We start from the raw sequence: 18,230 nt of genomic DNA on the forward strand, positions 1-18,230 counted from the left end.
ATCCCCAGACTGGCGGGCCCGGAGTTTGGCCTAGCTGGGATATACCGTCGCGGAGGTCTGTTGGAATTTGGAGTTATGCCACCTGTGCCTGTGACTGTGAGAGCTCAGCTTAATGTATTTGACTCGGTATTGGCCGGAAAGAAAGCACATGCGGTTACGAGACTTGCGAAGAGTCCAATGTCCAAACAGATCGCAACCTGAAGATGTCTACCACTACCTACTTTGTCTTATCAACCATTCCCATCTTCATCGGCATTCCCCCGAGTACTGCGGAGTAGCATTGAGAAACAAGAATAGAGATGCTAAACCTCATTTGGAAGAACTCGAAGAGCTCGGCTGAGTAACCGTGGTCCATCCCGATATCGACGCAATATGGAAGTCCGGCAATTAATTCGACCTCGGGTTTACATTTTTGAAAATTAGATACTGGACTGCAGATTCCTATCCTGCTGAGGGCGAATCCACGTCAACTGATCATGGCCCGTCTATCTGGTCTTCAGCGAGAAGTCTTGTCACTGTATCGAAAGTGCTTAAGGGAGGTCGGAAAAAAGCCTGCTGTAAGCTTCCTCCAAAGTTGTGGTGATATTGATACCAAAGACTTGAGCCGGCTCACATATTTCTCCATGACATCTCTTGGCTGATTAAAATCGAACCGACGCTGTAGGAAACGAGGAGTAACTTCAAGGCGTACGCAAGGTGTGTCAATTTCGGTTTCTGCATCTTTCCACAAAAAGAGAACTCCATTGTCTCTTGACGACGATCAATGTGCTGACTCTTCCATAGAGCAGAATTTCAGAAGCATAGGTCCCTTAGCAAGAAAGATTTCAACGCGATAGAATATCTGTTGCGCAAGGGAAACAGACAATTGGAGATCTACTCATCCCCGGCGATACGAAGCATCCGGTGATCGCTGGATCGCCGCACGGCGCACACTTCCAGCTTTCCTCAGCTGTTGACTTGACACATTTCTAAATGAGAGATCTGGCCATTCATGAGCGAGTCTTCAATGGGTGTTTTAATGAAACCCAACTGATGGCGTCCTGTGCTGATGGGATTATTGACTTCCCACGAAGAAGATCACGTGATATCCCCGAAGTCATCGAAGGTTCCGGTTCTTTCCAAAAATCATTAACAAACCTCCTGATTATCGAAGCATCAAGAGCTGTTCAGAGATCTCATCTCGTCGATTCCAGAAACAACCCGTATATGCCGTTGTTTGTTGAGTAATGATACCATGGATATACTAGGATATTCTAGAAGATCATATCAGGAATTTAAAACCACATCCAGGAACTCGTTCCTATGCATTCACTTCTCAGATTCCCCAGACACACAATCAGTCAAAGAACCAAGCAAGATAGTTTAGTTTACCATCCAGGCTCCTTCAACTCTCTTAACACCAATCCTCTACTACTCCTTGCCAATTTTTACCAATCAAGATGCCTTTCTCGCACTTGTCAAGTGACTTGGCTCCCTTGTTCCACCTCTTGGACGACTACGATACCCATCGCTCCTATCGCCCCAAGAGCAAAGTGACTCCCGTCCGCACATTTACACCAAAGTTCGATGTGTGCGAGCTCAAGGACGGATACCGACTTGACGGAGAACTTCCCGGGGTTAATCAGAGTGACATCGAAATTGAGTTCAGCGATCCCCAGACTCTTGTGATCAAAGGCCGCGTGGAGCGCAACTACAGCAAAACCAACTCCGAGATCACCGACGACAGCTCGTCGTCAAAGTCTCGTCAACCCACAGTCGAAGACGACACCGAGGACGGGGATGCTTCATCCACCACCAGCTCCCCCGCTGAGCCTTCTGAGCGCGCCGTCGCCCAATCCCACTGTCAGCCCGCGTTCAAGTTCTGGGCCTCCGAGCGCTCAATTGGCGAGTTTCAGAGAGTCTTCTCCTTCCCAGCCAGAGTGGACCAGGAAGGCGTCAAGGCAAATTTGAGAAACGGAATCCTCTCGATCGTCGTTCCGAAAGAGCCCGCCCCGAAGCTGAAGAAGATTCGCATCGAATAAAGGTCATACGCAGCAGCTCACGACTCTTGTCTTTGTTCTTCACTGCGGTTGTCCTCGTCCAACATCCTTGGCTGGCCTAACGATGATATGCAATGATTGACATGCTGTGGTTGTTTCAACTTTCTCATGGATTATGTTCGCAGCGGCACTGTTTCTTACTCGGGATTCTTCTGATTTAACTGGTTTACTGGTTGGTAACACGTGGGATGTATAATACTAATTGCTATGACCTCGACACGGAACAATTCATATGATGATATTACTCTATTCCTGAAATGGCTGTAGTCGTACCAAGATTATCCTGCAACACGAGGGTTCTCCCTATACAAAATATCCCTTTAGACATCCTAAATCCACCTAAACTAATCAAGTAGTATTTGTCTTGTGTAACAAGATGTATGAGCCTCTCAGGACATGATTACACATGTTGCAAGTACATATAGATAGATACCTGATCCCCACTGACAACAAATAGTGTCGATCTGGGATCAAATTGCGCATGTTAGGTATCAAACACGGCTGGCTGAAGGGTACGTGGGACATGAATCCCTTACTTCGAGCAGAGTGAGCAGAGTGAGCAGAATTATGGACAGAGGTAAAATAGGATTTTCCTAAGGCCCGTATCGTCTTTCCCTTCATCAAAACAGGTGGCTTACCGTTTCATTCTCTTTTCTTCTCTGCAGTCATTTTGATGGGCGCAGCGGCACACTTGATGCGCTGTGTTGTTGACACGTCTGAGTGCATGCCCGTGTTGATGTATCCGGCTGGAGCGAGGTCTCGAGCATGGATGTTCGCCCCTCATGCAATGCATGGAAACGTCTCGCTAGAATTATGCATTCTTGGGAGATCTTGAGGTCTAGGGGGACCTTTTTAGCCGATCTGCGTCACATACAGGAAGATTCAGTGCATGGAACTTTAATTCATAGAGCAACTCATACTACATATCATGCTTCATACTATTCGTACATCATCAACAGGTTATTTTTCTTAGATAAGTCCGTTCAAACATGAGGAACAGCGTACTTCACCGCTATATCACAGCTTTCCATATAAAAAAAAAAATAAAAAGAAAGGAAAAAGAAAATTCCCAAGATGGGGAGGGTATCGTCAGAAGGTCACAGAGCAGTAGATCTCTCAAGGATCTGTCAACCATAATTTTGCTCTTCATACAATGAAGAGTGAGAGGGAGAAAAAAAAAATCAGTAAAGGCAGGAATAGGATGAACATAATGGGAGAAAGGAAAACATAAAAAATCTTGCACAATGTGGACTGGGATCCATAGGATATGTATGACCTATATAGGTTGAAAGAAATGAATGAAGATAAATGACCATAGGGCGTTAATAGAAGTAGATGAAAAAAGGAACAAGGAATGGAGAAATAATAGCAGATTACCACCATGATATCAAAGGGTATTGAACTCCCAAGAACATAGAAAATTGGTCCGACGTATGCAGGAAATAAAGAATGGAAAAAATGAAAGAGGTAGTCGAACTGGCTCCGATTGCCAAAGTCATCATTCAGAAGATCAAGGAAATCCATCAAAGGAATATAGATGGTATAGCATAATGCATTCACCGGCTCAAAAATGAATGGGTAAATGACTCAAAGAGTCATTTGAACAACACAGGCGAGTTTGCCAGGTGGAAGTCTGGCCGTTTCTGGGCTTGCAGTTTTGTCATCTTGCGATGCTGGAACTCAATGCTCCGGTTTCGGGTTCTACCGCGTGCTGGTTCCATCCCAGAACTTTTCTCATCGTAGCTTTCCTGATCCTCAAACTTCTGAGGGATGGGAAATGCTGGTAGTGGGGGAGCCTCGATCCCCGGCCGCTGGGACCACACTCTGGCTGATGTCTTTTTGTATGGACGCGAAGCACGACCTTTTTTGGAGTTGAAGCTGTTCTGTGCAATGTTGGTTTCTGATGCGGACTTGAGAAGCCCGCTCATTTGTTGGCCCTCCTCTGTTCGGCGTATGGGAGAGCAATGCGTGTGATCTGTAGCAGGATGGTTGTCCCGCAACTGCGCACAGTATTGAGGTTGATAAATGAACCTTGCGGGTGGGTAAGGACCAGAGTTTGATAAACTTCTTATGCGGCCATTGTAGATAATCTGCTGGGGTTCATGGCACAGTGTACTTGTACTCTGCGGCCAACCATTCTGTTCAGTCACGAAACTCGTCCTGGAACCTTGAAGACTGAGATGGCGATGCATGGGAAGCTGGGTTCCAACTTCGCAAGAGTCATTTTTGGAGATGTTCCCGAATGTGGACCAGCGATAGTCAGACGATTGACGGGTTGACCCTTGTGAATCAGTAGAGGCGCGAGAACGGCCGTCTTGCAGCGAGCGAACTGATGTCGCAGAACTATAGCCACTATCTGCTTTTTTGTGTAACCTTGCTGGTCTTGCTGCGAAGGAACTTTCTGCAATAAATTCCATTCGCTGGTGGTCAAAGGCTTCTTCCTCATCCAGGACCGATATGCCCTCATCCTCGAGGAACAGAGATGAGTGCTGACCAGAGTGAAGAGTAGTTGTAGGTGACTTCTCAAATGAGAAAGGACTTGCGGGAACGTCTTCGTATTCTCTCAATTCAGAAAGAGGTGAAATCCTTAAGAAGGATCCGGAAGGCTTCTTCGCTGAATTTCTGGCTGAGGCATTTTGTAAATGCGCCACATCTCCACAGCGAGAGTGCATTGACATATCTTCCGCTGCTTTCGAGACTCGATCCTGGGTGATTCCATCTTGATTGGCGCGATGGAGATGCCGTGAGTCTGTGGTCTGCACAAAGCCGTCTTTGATCTCTGGGCTTGTAGTCTGATCAATCTGAGATCGATCACTTGGGCACGGTGATACAGAACCATTCACAACTCGTAAAGATCCAAGCTTTAGATTACCCAGGTGTGTATACTCCGATTCGGTGGGAGTAGGTGGGCGAAGCTGGGTGGTGGAAGGCGCCCAAACGCCATCGTTCACATTGGTGAGTGGCGATTGAGGGTATAAGTGAGAATAACCAGGAGGCTGAAAATGAGACTCGTGTTCCTGGTCAATTGGAGGCGGAATCCTTTGTGTTGCACTTCTTGTAGACCGTCTAGTCGCAACACCGGGTCGTGTAAGAAGCGAACGCCGGCGCATCAGGGAGAATCCTTGATTATCCACCATAAAATGTGTGTTGGAGGAGGTTGCGTCTTCGAGGGCCTGGTCATGCATCGTGCCCGCGGCCTTGGTAGGAAGCGAATGCAGTGAGTAGGATCTCACCGGCTCGTCGGATCGAAGCTGTGTCGAATGGTGGTAACTGTGGAGTGTTGCTGTGCGGAGTGGCGTCTGCCTAGAGGGTCGGAATGACGCACGTCTGTTCGGGATTGTTGAAGCATTGAAGTTCGAACCCGGAGACTGAGGTAATGATTCGTCTGTCTCTTCGATGACAATCGAGCTTGTTCTGGTCCCTTTCGCAATGCTCCATGGTACTTCAGACTGGGCCGAAGCGGACGGGAGTGATCGCGACCTCTGCGCGTGATAGTCATTGCTCGGAGGACTGATTGGAATCGTGGTTCCGGTCCAGGGGTTTTGCCAGGTAGGGGATTCGGCCGCAACCGCCGCAGCCGCACGGGGCGAACTGGAGGTCGTAGAGCTTATGACGGTTTTGCTGGTTGGGGGTTTTGAAAGACGATTGGCGCGCCGGCGCTCATCCTTGCTCTGAATTGAATGGAAGCTCCCCATGACTTGCTGGTCGTGAGAAAGCGTATAGGCCGAGAAATGCTTCTCAGAATTCAATAACGGCGCATAAAAGACATGGATAATTTCGGTTGGAAAGGGTCAGGCAATGGTTTGATGGGGTTCAAGACAGCTTGTCCCAGGAAGCTGGGTAGCTTTTGGAGATAAATATCGATTTGGAGACGATCGAGCCAAAGCGATGTCGTAATCGTGACAGCAAATAAAGAGAACTGGATTCTCCAACACCGATCGTCCCTGATCTCCACAGCTCAGAGCTGTCAGGGAAGCCTAAAACGACAACCAACCAAGCTAGCAACAAGCCAGTAAGCCAGCAACACTGGGGGCGCGATGGAGTCCCTCAGTCAATTTCGTCGCCGGGGATACAATGGCTTGATCTGGAAGCCGTCGCCGTTATATGCTTTAGCAATTTGGCGCCAGGCCGGGTTCAAGTGTCGATCCAAATCTGGGCCCACTGCGATCGATTGATCACCAGGTTTCGGCTGTCAAAGAAAGAAGGACAACGATGAAGGCTAAACAAATATTTATAGGGGGGGGGGGGGCTCGAATTGCGCGTGTCAAGAAGACACGACCGCCCGACTCTCGAGGTACAGAGACGCACAGATGCGACCAAGAAAACAAGATCCAAGCCGAGCTATCCGACAAAAAGAGAAGAATCCTGAAACTATTCGAGTGTGAGGCAGGGAACAGGGTATCAGTCAATCAACCAAAGCAGAGCAATTCATCAACAAGGACCAGATCCAGAATACTTTTTGTACACGGAGGACCCCTTGTGTGTCAAAAAATAAAAACAAGCAAACGAAACAGACAAAGGACACCGGGGAGAAAAGCAGAGAACAATTGCCCTGCAATGATTGGGAATTAGGTAGTTGACAATGGGGGAGTAGGAGGAGAGGATCTCTTAAGATCGATAGACGAGGTGGAGCAAGAGATGCACTGCCATCAGTCGCCATGAGCACAGAGGATGCAAAGAATACACAATCATGACGAATGCGTTTAGAATTTTAGACCCGGTCGAGACAGTTGTAGCAGCAGGTTGTACTTGAGAGTATCAATTAATCAATCAATCAATCAATAATAAATATTATTTATTTATTATGCGGGCCACGGATTGGCAGTACTCGCATGGAGTACTTAGAGAGTTAGTAGTTAGTTCGTTGGACCCAGTCGGAGAGCGTTGGAAAGGCACTGTCTGACAAGTGACAAGGACATTGTATGATTCGGGATTATTTGGGCTAGGTAGATACAACCTAACTAACTGGGTAGGTATAGTAAGTATGGTACTGATGGATACGGAATTGAGGTGGCTTTCCCTGTAACCAAGGGCAAGCAAAGTATCGTGGGATTTTCATCAATTTCCAGGGAAAAGTCCGAGGTGGAGGGGAATTTGATACTGGACGAGATTTAGTCTCAAGGTTGTTGGGGATGGAGAAACACGACATCATCGCCGGACGCGGACGGACAATAGAGACTACTGGAGGCTGAGAGGCTGAGAGCACTTGAGTATCTGAGCCTTCTTGACTTCTGAGGCTTCTAAGTTCTGAGGCTTCAAGAGGCTTCAAGAGGCGGCCATGTTATGGTACGCCTAGTCTCCTAGACTCCTAGTCCTATGGACAGGGGAGTGGATCCTTGGTAACGACTATCAAGTATCAAGAACATCCAGTTTGTTCTGATCGAATCAGAATCATGCACCTCTCACTAGTTCTCCGGTACCTTGATAGGTAGGTAGGGGCTTTTAGCCCTTTACTTGCTTAGAGCCTACTAGGACTCTTGGGACTTGGGACTTGGGACTCTCTGAAAGTTGGAACTGGCGGTTATTGTTCTCTACCAAGTCTTGTTGAGTGGACACTGGATTTTCTGAAAACTGGAGGACTGAGAGAGTTCGGCCAACACTGTCACCCAGTTACTATTACCTATGATCTTAGAGGTGATAAAAACATATCTCTACCTTACTTAGTAGTAGTATGTATCTGTATCCGTACGATGTAGTTGAGTTGCCGCAAACAGCAGCGCAGGTTGACTGACTCAGCTCATAGTCCATCAGTCCAATCATCTCGTCAAACCCATCACACAATTACCTAGGTACTTCCATAGACAATACCTATGTAACTACTTCCGGTGTGCTAAGTACTTGCTATCTACGTAGTAGTAAGTAGCATTAGATAGTACTTTACTAGGTAGATACATCCTTGAGATGATCATCCCATACTCCATAGCCAATTATTTCTACCCCATGAGATAGATCACTAGGTACTAAGTTGGCTGCTTCATGTACCAACCAAAACTTATCTCATTCAACACTTACCGCTCTTGAAGATTCCCTAATCCGGAGTTTACAGTACTCACATACGCGCTTCTTGAAAAACTCTGGTGATCTCGCTTGAGACATACGGCCCAAGTCCACCCATCTGCAAACAATAATAAGCTTTCTAGATACCTATCGACTGAGGTAGGGATCGGCCTGAAGCTCTGAACGCGTCCTAGCCAACCGAGTCGGTGTACCCGACAGCTGGAATTCGCGCTGCAACGTACTAGTGTAAGAGAACTCCTGCAATCGTCCTGGCTCGGCATACAGGTAACCTCCCTGGTGGTAAGGTACCACATCGGGATACACCGCGTCCTCTCTGCCAGCTTGTCAGCTGAATGGCGATATCCTCCAGCTTGGCCACCCTGTCGGCCTTTCCTTTTCTCACCCTCGAGGAATTCTGGAGCGCCTGTTGCGCTTTGTCGAGTCGACTTGATGGAATCGCCGACCCTGCCCGTCTGGGCTACTCCTCCATCAGGCTTATGCAGCAGGTAAGGACTGTCTCTCTGTGAGGATGATGCTGAGCGCGGATCGACCTATCTTCAAAGAGAGAACCCGAACGTGATCCCTTTTTTTTTTTTTTTTTTTTTTTTTTTTTTTTTTTGGGAAAAAACAAAGCTCTCTTCTAACCTCATCATTTTTGCCGGCTCTCTCTTGCATATTAGGCTACAGGTGGCGGTCTCAAATTCTCCCGGACTCTTCAAGACACCAGTGCTGAACAGACGAACAATGTTCTACCAGGAATAAACGTCTCTGAAGAACCGGAATTGAGCGAAGATGATCCTGTTCGTCGAGATTGTACTCCTATTTTCTATCTGTGCGATGATCTGACAGGCGAACTTAGGAAGCTCTGGTTCGTACACTCAATCTCAATTCCAGCCTACAGGTAGAATATGATATCCTTCTGTCCCCTGTATATCGCGTCCCCGTTCTATACTTCATAATCCGATCGGACAACCCTCCACAGCCGCTAGGAATAGACTCAGTCTATCAACATTTGGTACCGGACCAATTTAGGAAGCAAATGCAAAGTGTGGGTGTCATGGGTGGTATTAGTCTCGGCGTATGTGCAGGCGCTTTCACAGAACAAATCGTCGCAGAGCTCACAATTCCGTAGTATCATCCTGAATCTGGTGGTCCGGCTTTTTTTGTGCACCCGTGCAACACTGCAGATGCCATGACGCAGATTGCAGGGTGGCGGAAGGTCACTCCCGAGATGTACCTCCTCATCTGGCTCGGCTTGGTAGGCAATTGCCTCGGTCTTCATCTGCCGTACGAAATTTTCGCAAGCGCGGGTGCTCAAGACTTCTCAGGGCAATGATCAAGAGCAGGTTTGGAGCAGATAGCGTTTTTGGGTGGTTCCTTGAGCCCTACTCCCGGACCCTCGGCCTGACCGCAAGTGAAACATGCGTTTAATCTTCATCAGATGAGGCTTCCATAGGGACATCGCTATCCTCGTCCATGGGTGCCTCCTCTTCGTCGCTCTCTTCCTCACGGGGTCGCTTGATCCCATGGGCTGCTGGGACCTCGCCGTTAACCTCTCCCGTAGGTTTCGAGGGCAATGCCGTGGATCCAGGCGGACCGCTGAAGATCGATTTCTGGAGATCCGTGGAGGCATTGCCAGCCTGGGCAGCAGCTGTTGTCGGGGCGTTATAAGTCCCTCGTAATCTGGCAATGACATCCGAAGAGCCTTTGGCATAGACGATTTTCTAAAACCCCGATTCGTTAGCAACAAACGGCAACATGATCTCAAGTGGAACTCTCACCATCTCCTTTCCAAAAAAATCAAACCCTTGTAGCGCGCGCATCGCCTGTGTGCTTGCTTGGACATCCTTGAAGACAATGTGTGCTTGACCACGCATTTTCTCTGTCTTCATAGCCACCACATCCAGGACAGTGCCGTAGGTGGAGAAAAGTGTATACAGCGAAAGTCGTAAGTCATACTTGCGAAGCTTGTCAGGGAGGTTTGTACAGTAAAGCCTATCTTTCCTGTCAGAAGATGCGAATCGCAAGAGGAGTAGGGGTTCTCTAAGACTAACGTTTGATTTGGTAAACCAGCAGGGAGAGATTTGCTTTGGTTAACACCACGCGCAGGAATCGCTTTTGTAGACATTGTTCAATAAGCCTAGAAGAACTGACGCAAGGAATGCAAGAAAAGTATTCACAAGACGAGGCTATGAGAGGACTCGTGATGGAATATCTTGAGCGCGTTCTGTTGCATCGACACCATTCGCTCGCCTTTTTCCACCTAGCTCTTCCAAATCACGTGAACTATTACCTAATGGTTCCGCCCGCGTCATCGGCCCAAGCCCCCTGGTCCTGCTCGGGGTTGAGCTCCCATCTAGACAGACATAAATCAACTATCTACAACGAGCCCAGGCCCCTCATACAACCAGAAATTCAAACTTATACGACAGTAGAGAGCTCCTCCTGTCATTCTTTATAAGATGGCTGCCCCTGAAGTCCATCATTTGTTTCACAGCCCAATTGCGGACCACTCCTTTTCCAGCGACCGGAACACTCTTGCTGTTGCACGGGAGAACAATGTCGAGCTTTATCAGCGGTCAGGCAACAAGTTTTCCTTGACCGACGAACTCAAGGGTCATGAGAAGATTGTAACAAGCGTTGATATTGCTCCCAACAGCGGTCGCATTGTCACTTGCTCGCAGGGTATACCACATCTACACCCCGCATCCAATTGAACTATAGCAGCGGCTGACCGAGCCTTCCGATTACAGACCGTAATGCCTACGTTTGGGAGCATACTCCGTCAGGCTGGAAACCCACTTTGGTTCTTCTTCGTATCAACAGAGCTGCGACATTTGTGCGCTGGTCACCTTCGGAGCAAAAGTTTGCCGTCGGCTCCGGAGCCCGTGTCATCGCAGTATGTTACTTCGAGGAGGAGAACGACTGGTGGATCTCGAAGCACTTGAAGAAGCCCATTCGAAGCACCATCACAACTCTCGCCTGGCATCCGAACTCTGTTTTGCTGGCCGCCGGATCGACAGACTCTCACGCCAGAGTGTTCTCTAGCTTCATCAAGGGAGTCGACACTCGTCCGGAGCCAAGTGCCTGGGGAGAACGTCTCCCGTTCAACACAATTTGTGGAGAGTACCTTAATGACTCGGCCGGATGGATTCAGGGCGTCTGTTTTTCCCCAAGTGGAAACGCTCTTGCTTTCACTGCCCATGATAGCAGTGTCACCGTTATTTACCCCAGTGCCCCCGAACAGCCTCCTCGGGCTATGTTGAATATCACTACTCGTCTTCTGCCGTTCAATAGCTTGATTTGGAATGGAGAGAATGAGATCATTGCGGCCGGTCATGTAAGTCCCCAACGAACGATTCCCGCCGCAGAAAACAAACGCATTGTGTGCTAACTCTCAAAAGGATTGCGAGCCATTCCGCTTCCGTGGTGATGAGAATGGATGGGAACTGACAGGAGCTATTGAGAGCAAGACAGGAGGAGGTGCCGGCAGCGTGCGAGAGGAATCTGCCCTCAACATGTTCCGTCAAATGGACCTCAAGGGTCAGGCTCAGGCGGACACGCAGCTCAAGACTGTCCACCAGAACACCATTAACACGATCAGGGTCTACGAAGAGGCTGATGGCGCTGTCAGCAAGTTTAGTAGTAAGTTATGCAGACTCTTCTAACGTGGTGATACCGTGCTATAGAAGACTAACAATTATGCCATAGCGAGCGGTGTTGATGGTCGTGTCGTTGTCTGGGCCATCTAGGCTTGGTGAACTGACTCGGGCTAACTCAACTATAAGGCTGAATAATACTCCGTATCTGCACCTTGCCCACTTCTCCGTGATCAAAGTCTGGCACTCTGATCAACTGCACAATGGTCACATAGAAATGTTCTTGAACATAATTGATTACACACAATTACTTGTCCAACTCACTGTAGTAGAAGATCAAAGCTCCCATTCGACCGCTCAAGTCTGTAGGACTTTACCACATCCTCAGGAACGCCCATCATTTCCCTTTTTCATGAGATAGACTTTCAAGGTCTGGATGCCTGGGTGCCTGGGGAGTGGTACGTGGCCTAGATCGGTAATCCAAGCTGTCACTAGTCCTAATTGGGGATGCAAATCACCTGACTACCCCGGATTCTTAACGTCAGTGGCTGACTGGCTCTATCACGCGTTGCATTTCCTTGTTCACCGACCCCGTGAGTCTCGGAGCATAAGGATTGCGATTATTGCAGTGCAGTGATGCAGCAAAATTCCAGCGAGGGCGCTGCCTAGTCTCCGGGCTTCAGATATCTGGTATGAAGATACCTATTCGACGATGATCTGTTCATATATCGTGTCTTCTGTTATTATTATTGCCTGCTTAATCTCTCTTGCTGTAGGCGCATATGGCTTCTCCGGCTCGGACAACCAAGCTAAACGGCACCCCTCTAGAGAACTGTTTGACTCTCTGGAGGAACTGTCGCGTATTGTTGACATCGCGTACTGTGTTGGAACCACTGGGGTCTGGGAACCGTTTGAATGTCTCAGTTATTGTAAAGAGTTTCAACGCTTTGAGCTGGTCACTGTAGGTCCACAAATCTCCAATCATCCGACGAGAGAACTCGGCATTGATTGTTTACATCGCCTCAGACATGGAATACCGGCCCTTTCCTCTCCGATTCCTGTGGCTACATAGCTTTGTCCCATCACCCATCCGCAAAGCGCATCATCGTGGCGTTCCGCGGTACCTACTCCATTGCAAACACGATCATCGATCTATCCGCTTACCCCCAGGCATACGTGCCATATAACCCCGGCGACAATCACCAGTCTGTAGTACCGCAATGTTTGAACTGCACCGTCCATTCTGGATTCCTGGCCTCGTGGGCCAACACTCGCGCCACCGTTCTCGAGAACGTGTCCGCGGCGAGGCAGCAATATCAGGATTACGACTTGATCCTGGTAGGCCACTCACTTGGGGGTGCGGTTGCTGCGCTGGCCGGTGTCGAGATGCAGCTCAGGGGCTGGGAGCCGCAGGTGACCACGTTCGGCGAGCCCAAGGTTGGGAATAAAGCGTTTGCGCGGTTCCTCGATCGAGTTTTCGGCCTGGATGTCGCGAGGCAGGGGAGAATGCTCGATGATCAAGCACTGAAGTTTCGAAAAGTCACCCATGTCAATGACCCTGTACCGCTCCTCCCACTCCAGGAATGGGGCTATGAAATGCACGCGGGGGAGATTTTCATCTCCAAGGTGGATCTCCCGCCAGCCATTGAGGACGTGGAGCTCTGCCAGGGCGATCATGACGACCGGTGTATCGCAGGAGCAGAGCAAACGATCGATGCGATGATGGACAAGGTGAATGTCATAGTTTCACAAACACAACCCCCACCCAAACGAGGAGACTCGTCTCTCCAAGCCATTTTAGCAGGTAGCGAGAGCCCCCAGGATAGTACAATCTCCGACAACAAGGGTCGCGGCAAGTCGGAAACACCGCCCAGTGTGTTCTGGAACCCCATTCCCTCCAGATACCGGCTGTGGGAGCTGTTCTTCGCCCACCGCGACTATTTCTGGCGGCTTGGACTCTGCGTCCCAGGCGGTGATCCAACGGGCTAAGGCTTGCAATCCCTGGTTCTATGACGATACACCTCAGACGGATAATGTTTCTACGTATGTCATGACAACGATTGTGTTTGTTTCGGGTTTATTTCTTGCTCATGCGACGAGGTATGGGCGATATCGAGCTGGCCCAGTCTTCCTCTGGGGGAATAGTGCTGTCTCTTCTTTTTTTTTCTCCTTTGAGCACTAAATTGCATTTTTTGATCCCTGGCTTATTCTCGTTTTCAATCATTCTCATGTATTTTATGATGATGGCGATCGGACTTCAGAGGGTCGGTCATATGAGACCACACACGTTGTGCGACGCGCTCAGTATGTTCCGCGATTTCGGGTGTATTAAGTGATATCCAGTGTCGCGTTTGACAAACAGAGATATCCAAGAGGAACGCATGGCTGATTCAAGATGTAGACTTGAGAAAATCTAAGCTCGACGCTATGAACACATGGTATATCTCAACACGATGATGGAAGAACAACAAATAACACGAGCAGTAGAGCGAAGAGAAAAAATAAAATAAAATAAAGAGACTGTCATCAACGATCATAAGACCACATCAATAGACGAAGGGGGGGAAGTTAACGATCCCTGTACCACCGACTGTCGGCACCGCTCTCATTTCCCATGCTCCAGGTTGGGCACAATGACCGGTCCGTACTTGACCACATTCCCGTAGGTTCCCTCGCCCTGCACCATGAAATCGACGGCCAGATTGAGCTTACCGCCGGCATGGCCCATGTTCTGGCCATACATGGGATTCACGGCGTCCGGGTCGTAGGCGACGATGGCGATGTAGTTGCGGCGGCCCATGAGCTTGCGGTACTCGCGCGCCTGGCCGCCGACGTCCGTCTGGAAGATCTCCATCATGTCCTCCTTGGTATCTGTGGGTTGCGAAGGGGTGGAGCGATGCCCGTTGGCGGGGACGTACAGGGGTTTGTGGCTGCTGTGGAGGAGCTTGATGATGTACGACGGGGGAGGACTGTTGACGACGGCCGACGAGATGAGCTGGTACATGGATTTGTGGTCTTTCGGGTGTGCCGGATCATGGACGAGTCCAGCGCCGCAGACGTTGACCGCGCCGGAGAGGAAAGTCATCCGGAGAGATTTCTGGTGGGCAATGCCTTGCAGGGTGCGGATCAGGTATGTCCTCTCCAGGTCCTGTGTTGTCGCATTAGCACCGAAATGTTCAACCCCGATTCAAACAGACGAATGCTCTTAAACGTACCTTAGACTCATGCGTCCATTGATCACGCAGCTCCTCGAGCAGATCGAATTCTCCAAACGGGCTCAGAATCCCACCCATGAGGCCGGACTTGCCCACAGCCCGCTTGACCGAGTCGAATCCGGAACCGACCATATCCTTCGCGCCCACCACGCCCGCCACAGAGCTGGTAACCTTGCCCAGCACATTGTACGCACCGGTGACCGCCCTCTTGCCCGTCGCGACGGTGTGTGCAATGTGCTCGGCAGTTTCCAGTCGGGGATAGATGATGGGGACCGAGAGCATCCAGATGCAATGCTGTACCGATGGAGGCAACATGGCGACCTTGGGGAAAATGCCTTGATACGTTGGTCCCGCGATGACCTGGTGTGGATTCCGTTCTGACCGGCAGTCGGCACCGACAACGACCACCGCTGGTCCGAGGAACTTGACAAAGTGCCAGCCCGTTCCAGTGATTGTGAAGAGATCCACATCCGTGCTAACGTGGCGTAGAATTTCCAGCGTCGTGTGATGCTGGAAGAGTAGGTACATCTCAATACCTAGCCGGCCAATGTTCTTGAACATGTTTGAGAACTGCATGTGCTCCGGATACGATCCGAATCCATCGAAGCTGACGAAATTAGTCTGCTGTACGGCGATCAGAAACCCACCCAGGGATACTCACATGTCGTGGTCATCAATCTGGCAAACATATGGGATCTGAGCAAACGATTCCCTTAGATACGGTTGATCGAAATGGCTGGTGTAATAATGGAAGTAGGCGTGCGAAACATCCTCCTCATGTGCTGCCGTCCACGGGGCGTTCTTGCGCGCCTCCTTGCCACTAATCCCGAGCCACTGCTTCAAGGATGGAATCTCCTTCCACATCCGGTCGGCGTAGATCTGACCTCCAAGGCACAACTGCGCATGGAACCCCCCAATCTCGCTATGTTTCTGCATGATATCCTTCCACATAAACCCGACTCCTCCAAGGCGAGACCGCTCATTCGCATTCACATTGAGCGAGAAGTCGTTCCCGGAGGTGGCAACGAAGCGCCAATTGGTCTCGTAGCGGCCAGCGATCAGGAATTCATACCGGGTGCAGCCCAAGTGCGATGTGATCGCATACGTCCATTTGGCGGGACCAGACTCCTCCATACGCAGATCGACCTCGTACTTGTAGAAAGTCCAACGCTGGTGCACCGCAATGTTCAGCGGTTTCAGTTGCCGGGGGTTGGGCGAGAGATCAAGACTTTGGTGGATATGGATTGTTGGCGGTTGTGCAGCGTCGGTCACCAGCAGAATTGAACCAAGCCAGATACCGCGCTCCAGATCCATATTTGTATACCGCAGATAAGGGCCAAAGTAAACGCCGTTCGTCGGAGCAGTCTTGTAAAGGTCAACTCCACTGCTTGGTGGCGGCCCACTGAAGACAGCCATGACGGGTGATTGCAGGCTCTCATAGCCAGGTGCCAGACCTGGAGTGAGAGGAATGCCCGGGGAGGCCAGCGGTTTCCCAAAGGCAGACAAGCCGGGAGATGCCAAGGGATGACTGCTATAAACACTTCCGACAGGCGACAGGGGAGTCTCATTCAGGTTCAGGGGTGTGGGCCCCTTGGGGAACTCCCATTGCGTTGACTGGGTAGGAAGATGAATATAGTAGTATTGCCCGGAATTCGCATCTAGATGGGCTATCCAGCCCTCGGGCAGCGGCGGCGGAGACGCAGGAGGTAAGGTGGATGATCCAGCCAACGCGGCGGCTTGGGCGTTCTGAATAGAGACTGGTAAGTGCCCGACCGGAGTGCTGTTCTGTGGGGATTGCCCAGCCGAGGACTGCTGGCGAGGATCATTGGCAAATGCTGGATGATCCTGTGGCGAGACGGCCGGAGGAGTCGCGGAGGTAGTACTAGGAGGAGCCACGCTTCCGGCACCATTGGTGGGAGGCATGGACGCCGGATGGGCGGGGGCAAGAGCTGGAGGGGCCACTGAGGTTGGCAATCGCTGCTTTTCAATTGGATAACTCTGGGGAGCGACTGGTCCAGAGACACTGGAGTACGCGGGCGGAGGCGAGGAGCTGATGCGCATTCTTTCGAGGTCCTGCTCCAGCGCGTTCAGCGGTACTCTCGGCGGTTGTTGGCTTTGCACTGGGGGAGGAAGCGCTGCTGCGGCTGGCGGGGGCGGATGGAGTGGGCTCGCAGGCGGATTCGGTGCGCCTACGGCTTCAGCACCTTGGTAAACGGTGGGTGGCCCATGAGGCTGAGAACCCGGCTGCTCCGTTGGTGTCCACGGCCGCTGGACTGGCTGGACTAGCTGGACTGGCTGCTGAAGCTGAGTTCTCGGCAGCTTGCCGGCATACGGTTCCGCCCGTCTCTGAGCCGCAGCGCTCTGCGCGTGCAGTCCTGCGAGCGTCGAAGTGCCCGCAATACCAGAAGCCGCATACCGAGCCTCGATATCAGATCCAGGTTGCTGACCAGGCCCTACGATAGGGGTTTCCGGGGGTGGAGGCGAGCCTCTCTGGGCACGGGTTGTCGAGTTGGATGCAGTCGAACTGAATCGATTGATTGCACTGTTGGGGGGCTGTAGACCCTGCGACGTCGGTGGCCTAGGTATAGTCGAGGTTGCGGATGGAGTCGAGGGTTGCGGAGGTGGCCAGTACTGTTGTCGGTAATCGGCATATGCATGACTTTCGCCCTGGACGCCATTCGATGCGGCCCCTAAAGGCGCGGGCGCACGCTGGTACATTCGGGAAAAGAGAGCATCTCGGTCGGGCGCTTCAGGACCCGGCGATTCGGGCAGTGGTTTGGGGATGCTGTTCCCCCGTCTTTCCGCCAGAGTGGCAGGCTTAGGCTCACGACCGTCCCGCGGTCGCAGAGCTGCTGGATACTCCGTCGGTCTTGTTGCGCTAGACCCCGCCGGCATCGACGGCCCGTTGTTTACGTATGAGACGGGAGATCCATGTCGCCCAGCTTCAACCGTTGGACTCGAACCGGTAGAACTCGACGAACTGCGCATGTGTGACACACGGGGACGGTCATCGGGATATGGGAGGGGCGCGGGTGAGGGAGTCTCTCGTTTATTGAACCGCAAAGGCCCAACCACAGGTGACTCTGTTGGCGGTCGATTCGAGGTATTGAGGAACAGCTCTTCCTCAGAAGGGTTATCCTGACGGGTATAGCTGGGGTTCATGGTCGTAGCAGATACACGGTGAGTATGACTATTTTCCTGCGATCTGTGTGTTCTGTGTGTTAGGAGGCGGAGCTATTCAAAAGCGAAGATACCGCTGCACAGACAGAAAGAATACGAAAAGAGAAGCGCAAAAGACCAAGAAACAAGGAAAGATAGAACCGAAGGAAGAGAAAAGGAGAGAAGGGCAACTTTACCTTCGTGCTACCGACAACGACCGG

General features: G+C 50.7%; 7 protein-coding genes across 7 annotated transcripts, besides 6 other annotated features; 4 read left to right on the top strand and 3 right to left on the bottom strand.

Moving 5' to 3' along the window:
- Positions 1 to 1,439: 1,439 nt before the first annotated feature.
- Positions 1,440 to 2,021, top strand: ACLA_088240 (Hsp20/alpha crystallin family protein; the record flags this gene model as incomplete). The annotated part of the gene is made up of 1 exon (XM_001272560.1): positions 1,440 to 2,021. The coding sequence occupies one exon, from the start codon at positions 1,440 to 1,442 to the stop codon at positions 2,019 to 2,021; it is 582 nt and encodes a 193-aa protein (XP_001272561.1).
- Positions 2,022 to 2,578: 557 nt separating this feature from the next.
- Positions 2,579 to 2,602: a microsatellite.
- A 1,032-nt stretch (positions 2,603 to 3,634) lies between these two features.
- Positions 3,635 to 5,734, bottom strand: ACLA_088250 (uncharacterized protein; the record flags this gene model as incomplete). The annotated part of the gene is made up of 1 exon (XM_001272561.1): positions 3,635 to 5,734. One exon carries the CDS (start codon positions 5,732 to 5,734, stop codon positions 3,635 to 3,637), a length of 2,100 nt encoding a protein of 699 aa, XP_001272562.1.
- Positions 5,735 to 6,796: 1,062 nt separating this feature from the next.
- Positions 6,797 to 6,822: a microsatellite.
- A 466-nt stretch (positions 6,823 to 7,288) lies between these two features.
- Positions 7,289 to 7,312: a microsatellite.
- A 1,077-nt stretch (positions 7,313 to 8,389) lies between these two features.
- ACLA_088260 (uncharacterized protein) lies at positions 8,390 to 8,798 on the top strand (the record flags this gene model as incomplete). The annotated part of the gene is made up of 2 exons (XM_001272562.1): positions 8,390 to 8,542; positions 8,724 to 8,798. 2 exons carry the CDS (start codon positions 8,390 to 8,392, stop codon positions 8,796 to 8,798), a joined length of 228 nt encoding a protein of 75 aa, XP_001272563.1.
- Positions 8,621 to 8,654: a microsatellite.
- Positions 8,621 to 8,655: a microsatellite.
- Positions 8,799 to 9,463: 665 nt separating the features above from the next.
- ACLA_088270 (U2 snRNP complex subunit MSL1) lies at positions 9,464 to 10,164 on the bottom strand (the record flags this gene model as incomplete). The annotated part of the gene is made up of 3 exons (XM_001272563.1): positions 9,464 to 9,760; positions 9,818 to 10,031; positions 10,091 to 10,164. 3 exons carry the CDS (start codon positions 10,162 to 10,164, stop codon positions 9,464 to 9,466), a joined length of 585 nt encoding a protein of 194 aa, XP_001272564.1.
- A 334-nt stretch (positions 10,165 to 10,498) lies between these two features.
- On the top strand, positions 10,499 to 11,788 carry ACLA_088280 (WD40 repeat domain-containing protein; the record flags this gene model as incomplete). The annotated part of the gene is made up of 4 exons (XM_001272564.1): positions 10,499 to 10,721; positions 10,790 to 11,376; positions 11,441 to 11,681; positions 11,748 to 11,788. The coding sequence occupies 4 exons, from the start codon at positions 10,499 to 10,501 to the stop codon at positions 11,786 to 11,788; spliced, it is 1,092 nt and encodes a 363-aa protein (XP_001272565.1).
- A 559-nt stretch (positions 11,789 to 12,347) lies between these two features.
- Positions 12,348 to 13,624, top strand: ACLA_088290 (lipase family protein; the record flags this gene model as incomplete). Its single annotated transcript, XM_001272565.1, has 2 exons — positions 12,348 to 12,596; positions 12,662 to 13,624. The coding sequence occupies 2 exons, from the start codon at positions 12,348 to 12,350 to the stop codon at positions 13,622 to 13,624; spliced, it is 1,212 nt and encodes a 403-aa protein (XP_001272566.1).
- Positions 13,625 to 14,240: 616 nt separating this feature from the next.
- On the bottom strand, positions 14,241 to 18,012 carry ACLA_088300 (WW domain protein; the record flags this gene model as incomplete). Its single annotated transcript, XM_001272566.1, has 3 exons — positions 14,241 to 14,783; positions 14,851 to 15,457; positions 15,512 to 18,012. 3 exons carry the CDS (start codon positions 18,010 to 18,012, stop codon positions 14,241 to 14,243), a joined length of 3,651 nt encoding a protein of 1,216 aa, XP_001272567.1.
- Positions 17,118 to 17,147: a microsatellite.
- Positions 18,013 to 18,230: the final 218 nt, after the last annotated feature.

This window comes from Aspergillus clavatus, genomic scaffold (assembly GCF_000002715.2).
Source record: "Aspergillus clavatus NRRL 1 1099423829798 genomic scaffold, whole genome shotgun sequence".
NCBI lineage: Eukaryota > Fungi > Ascomycota > Eurotiomycetes > Eurotiales > Aspergillaceae > Aspergillus > Aspergillus clavatus.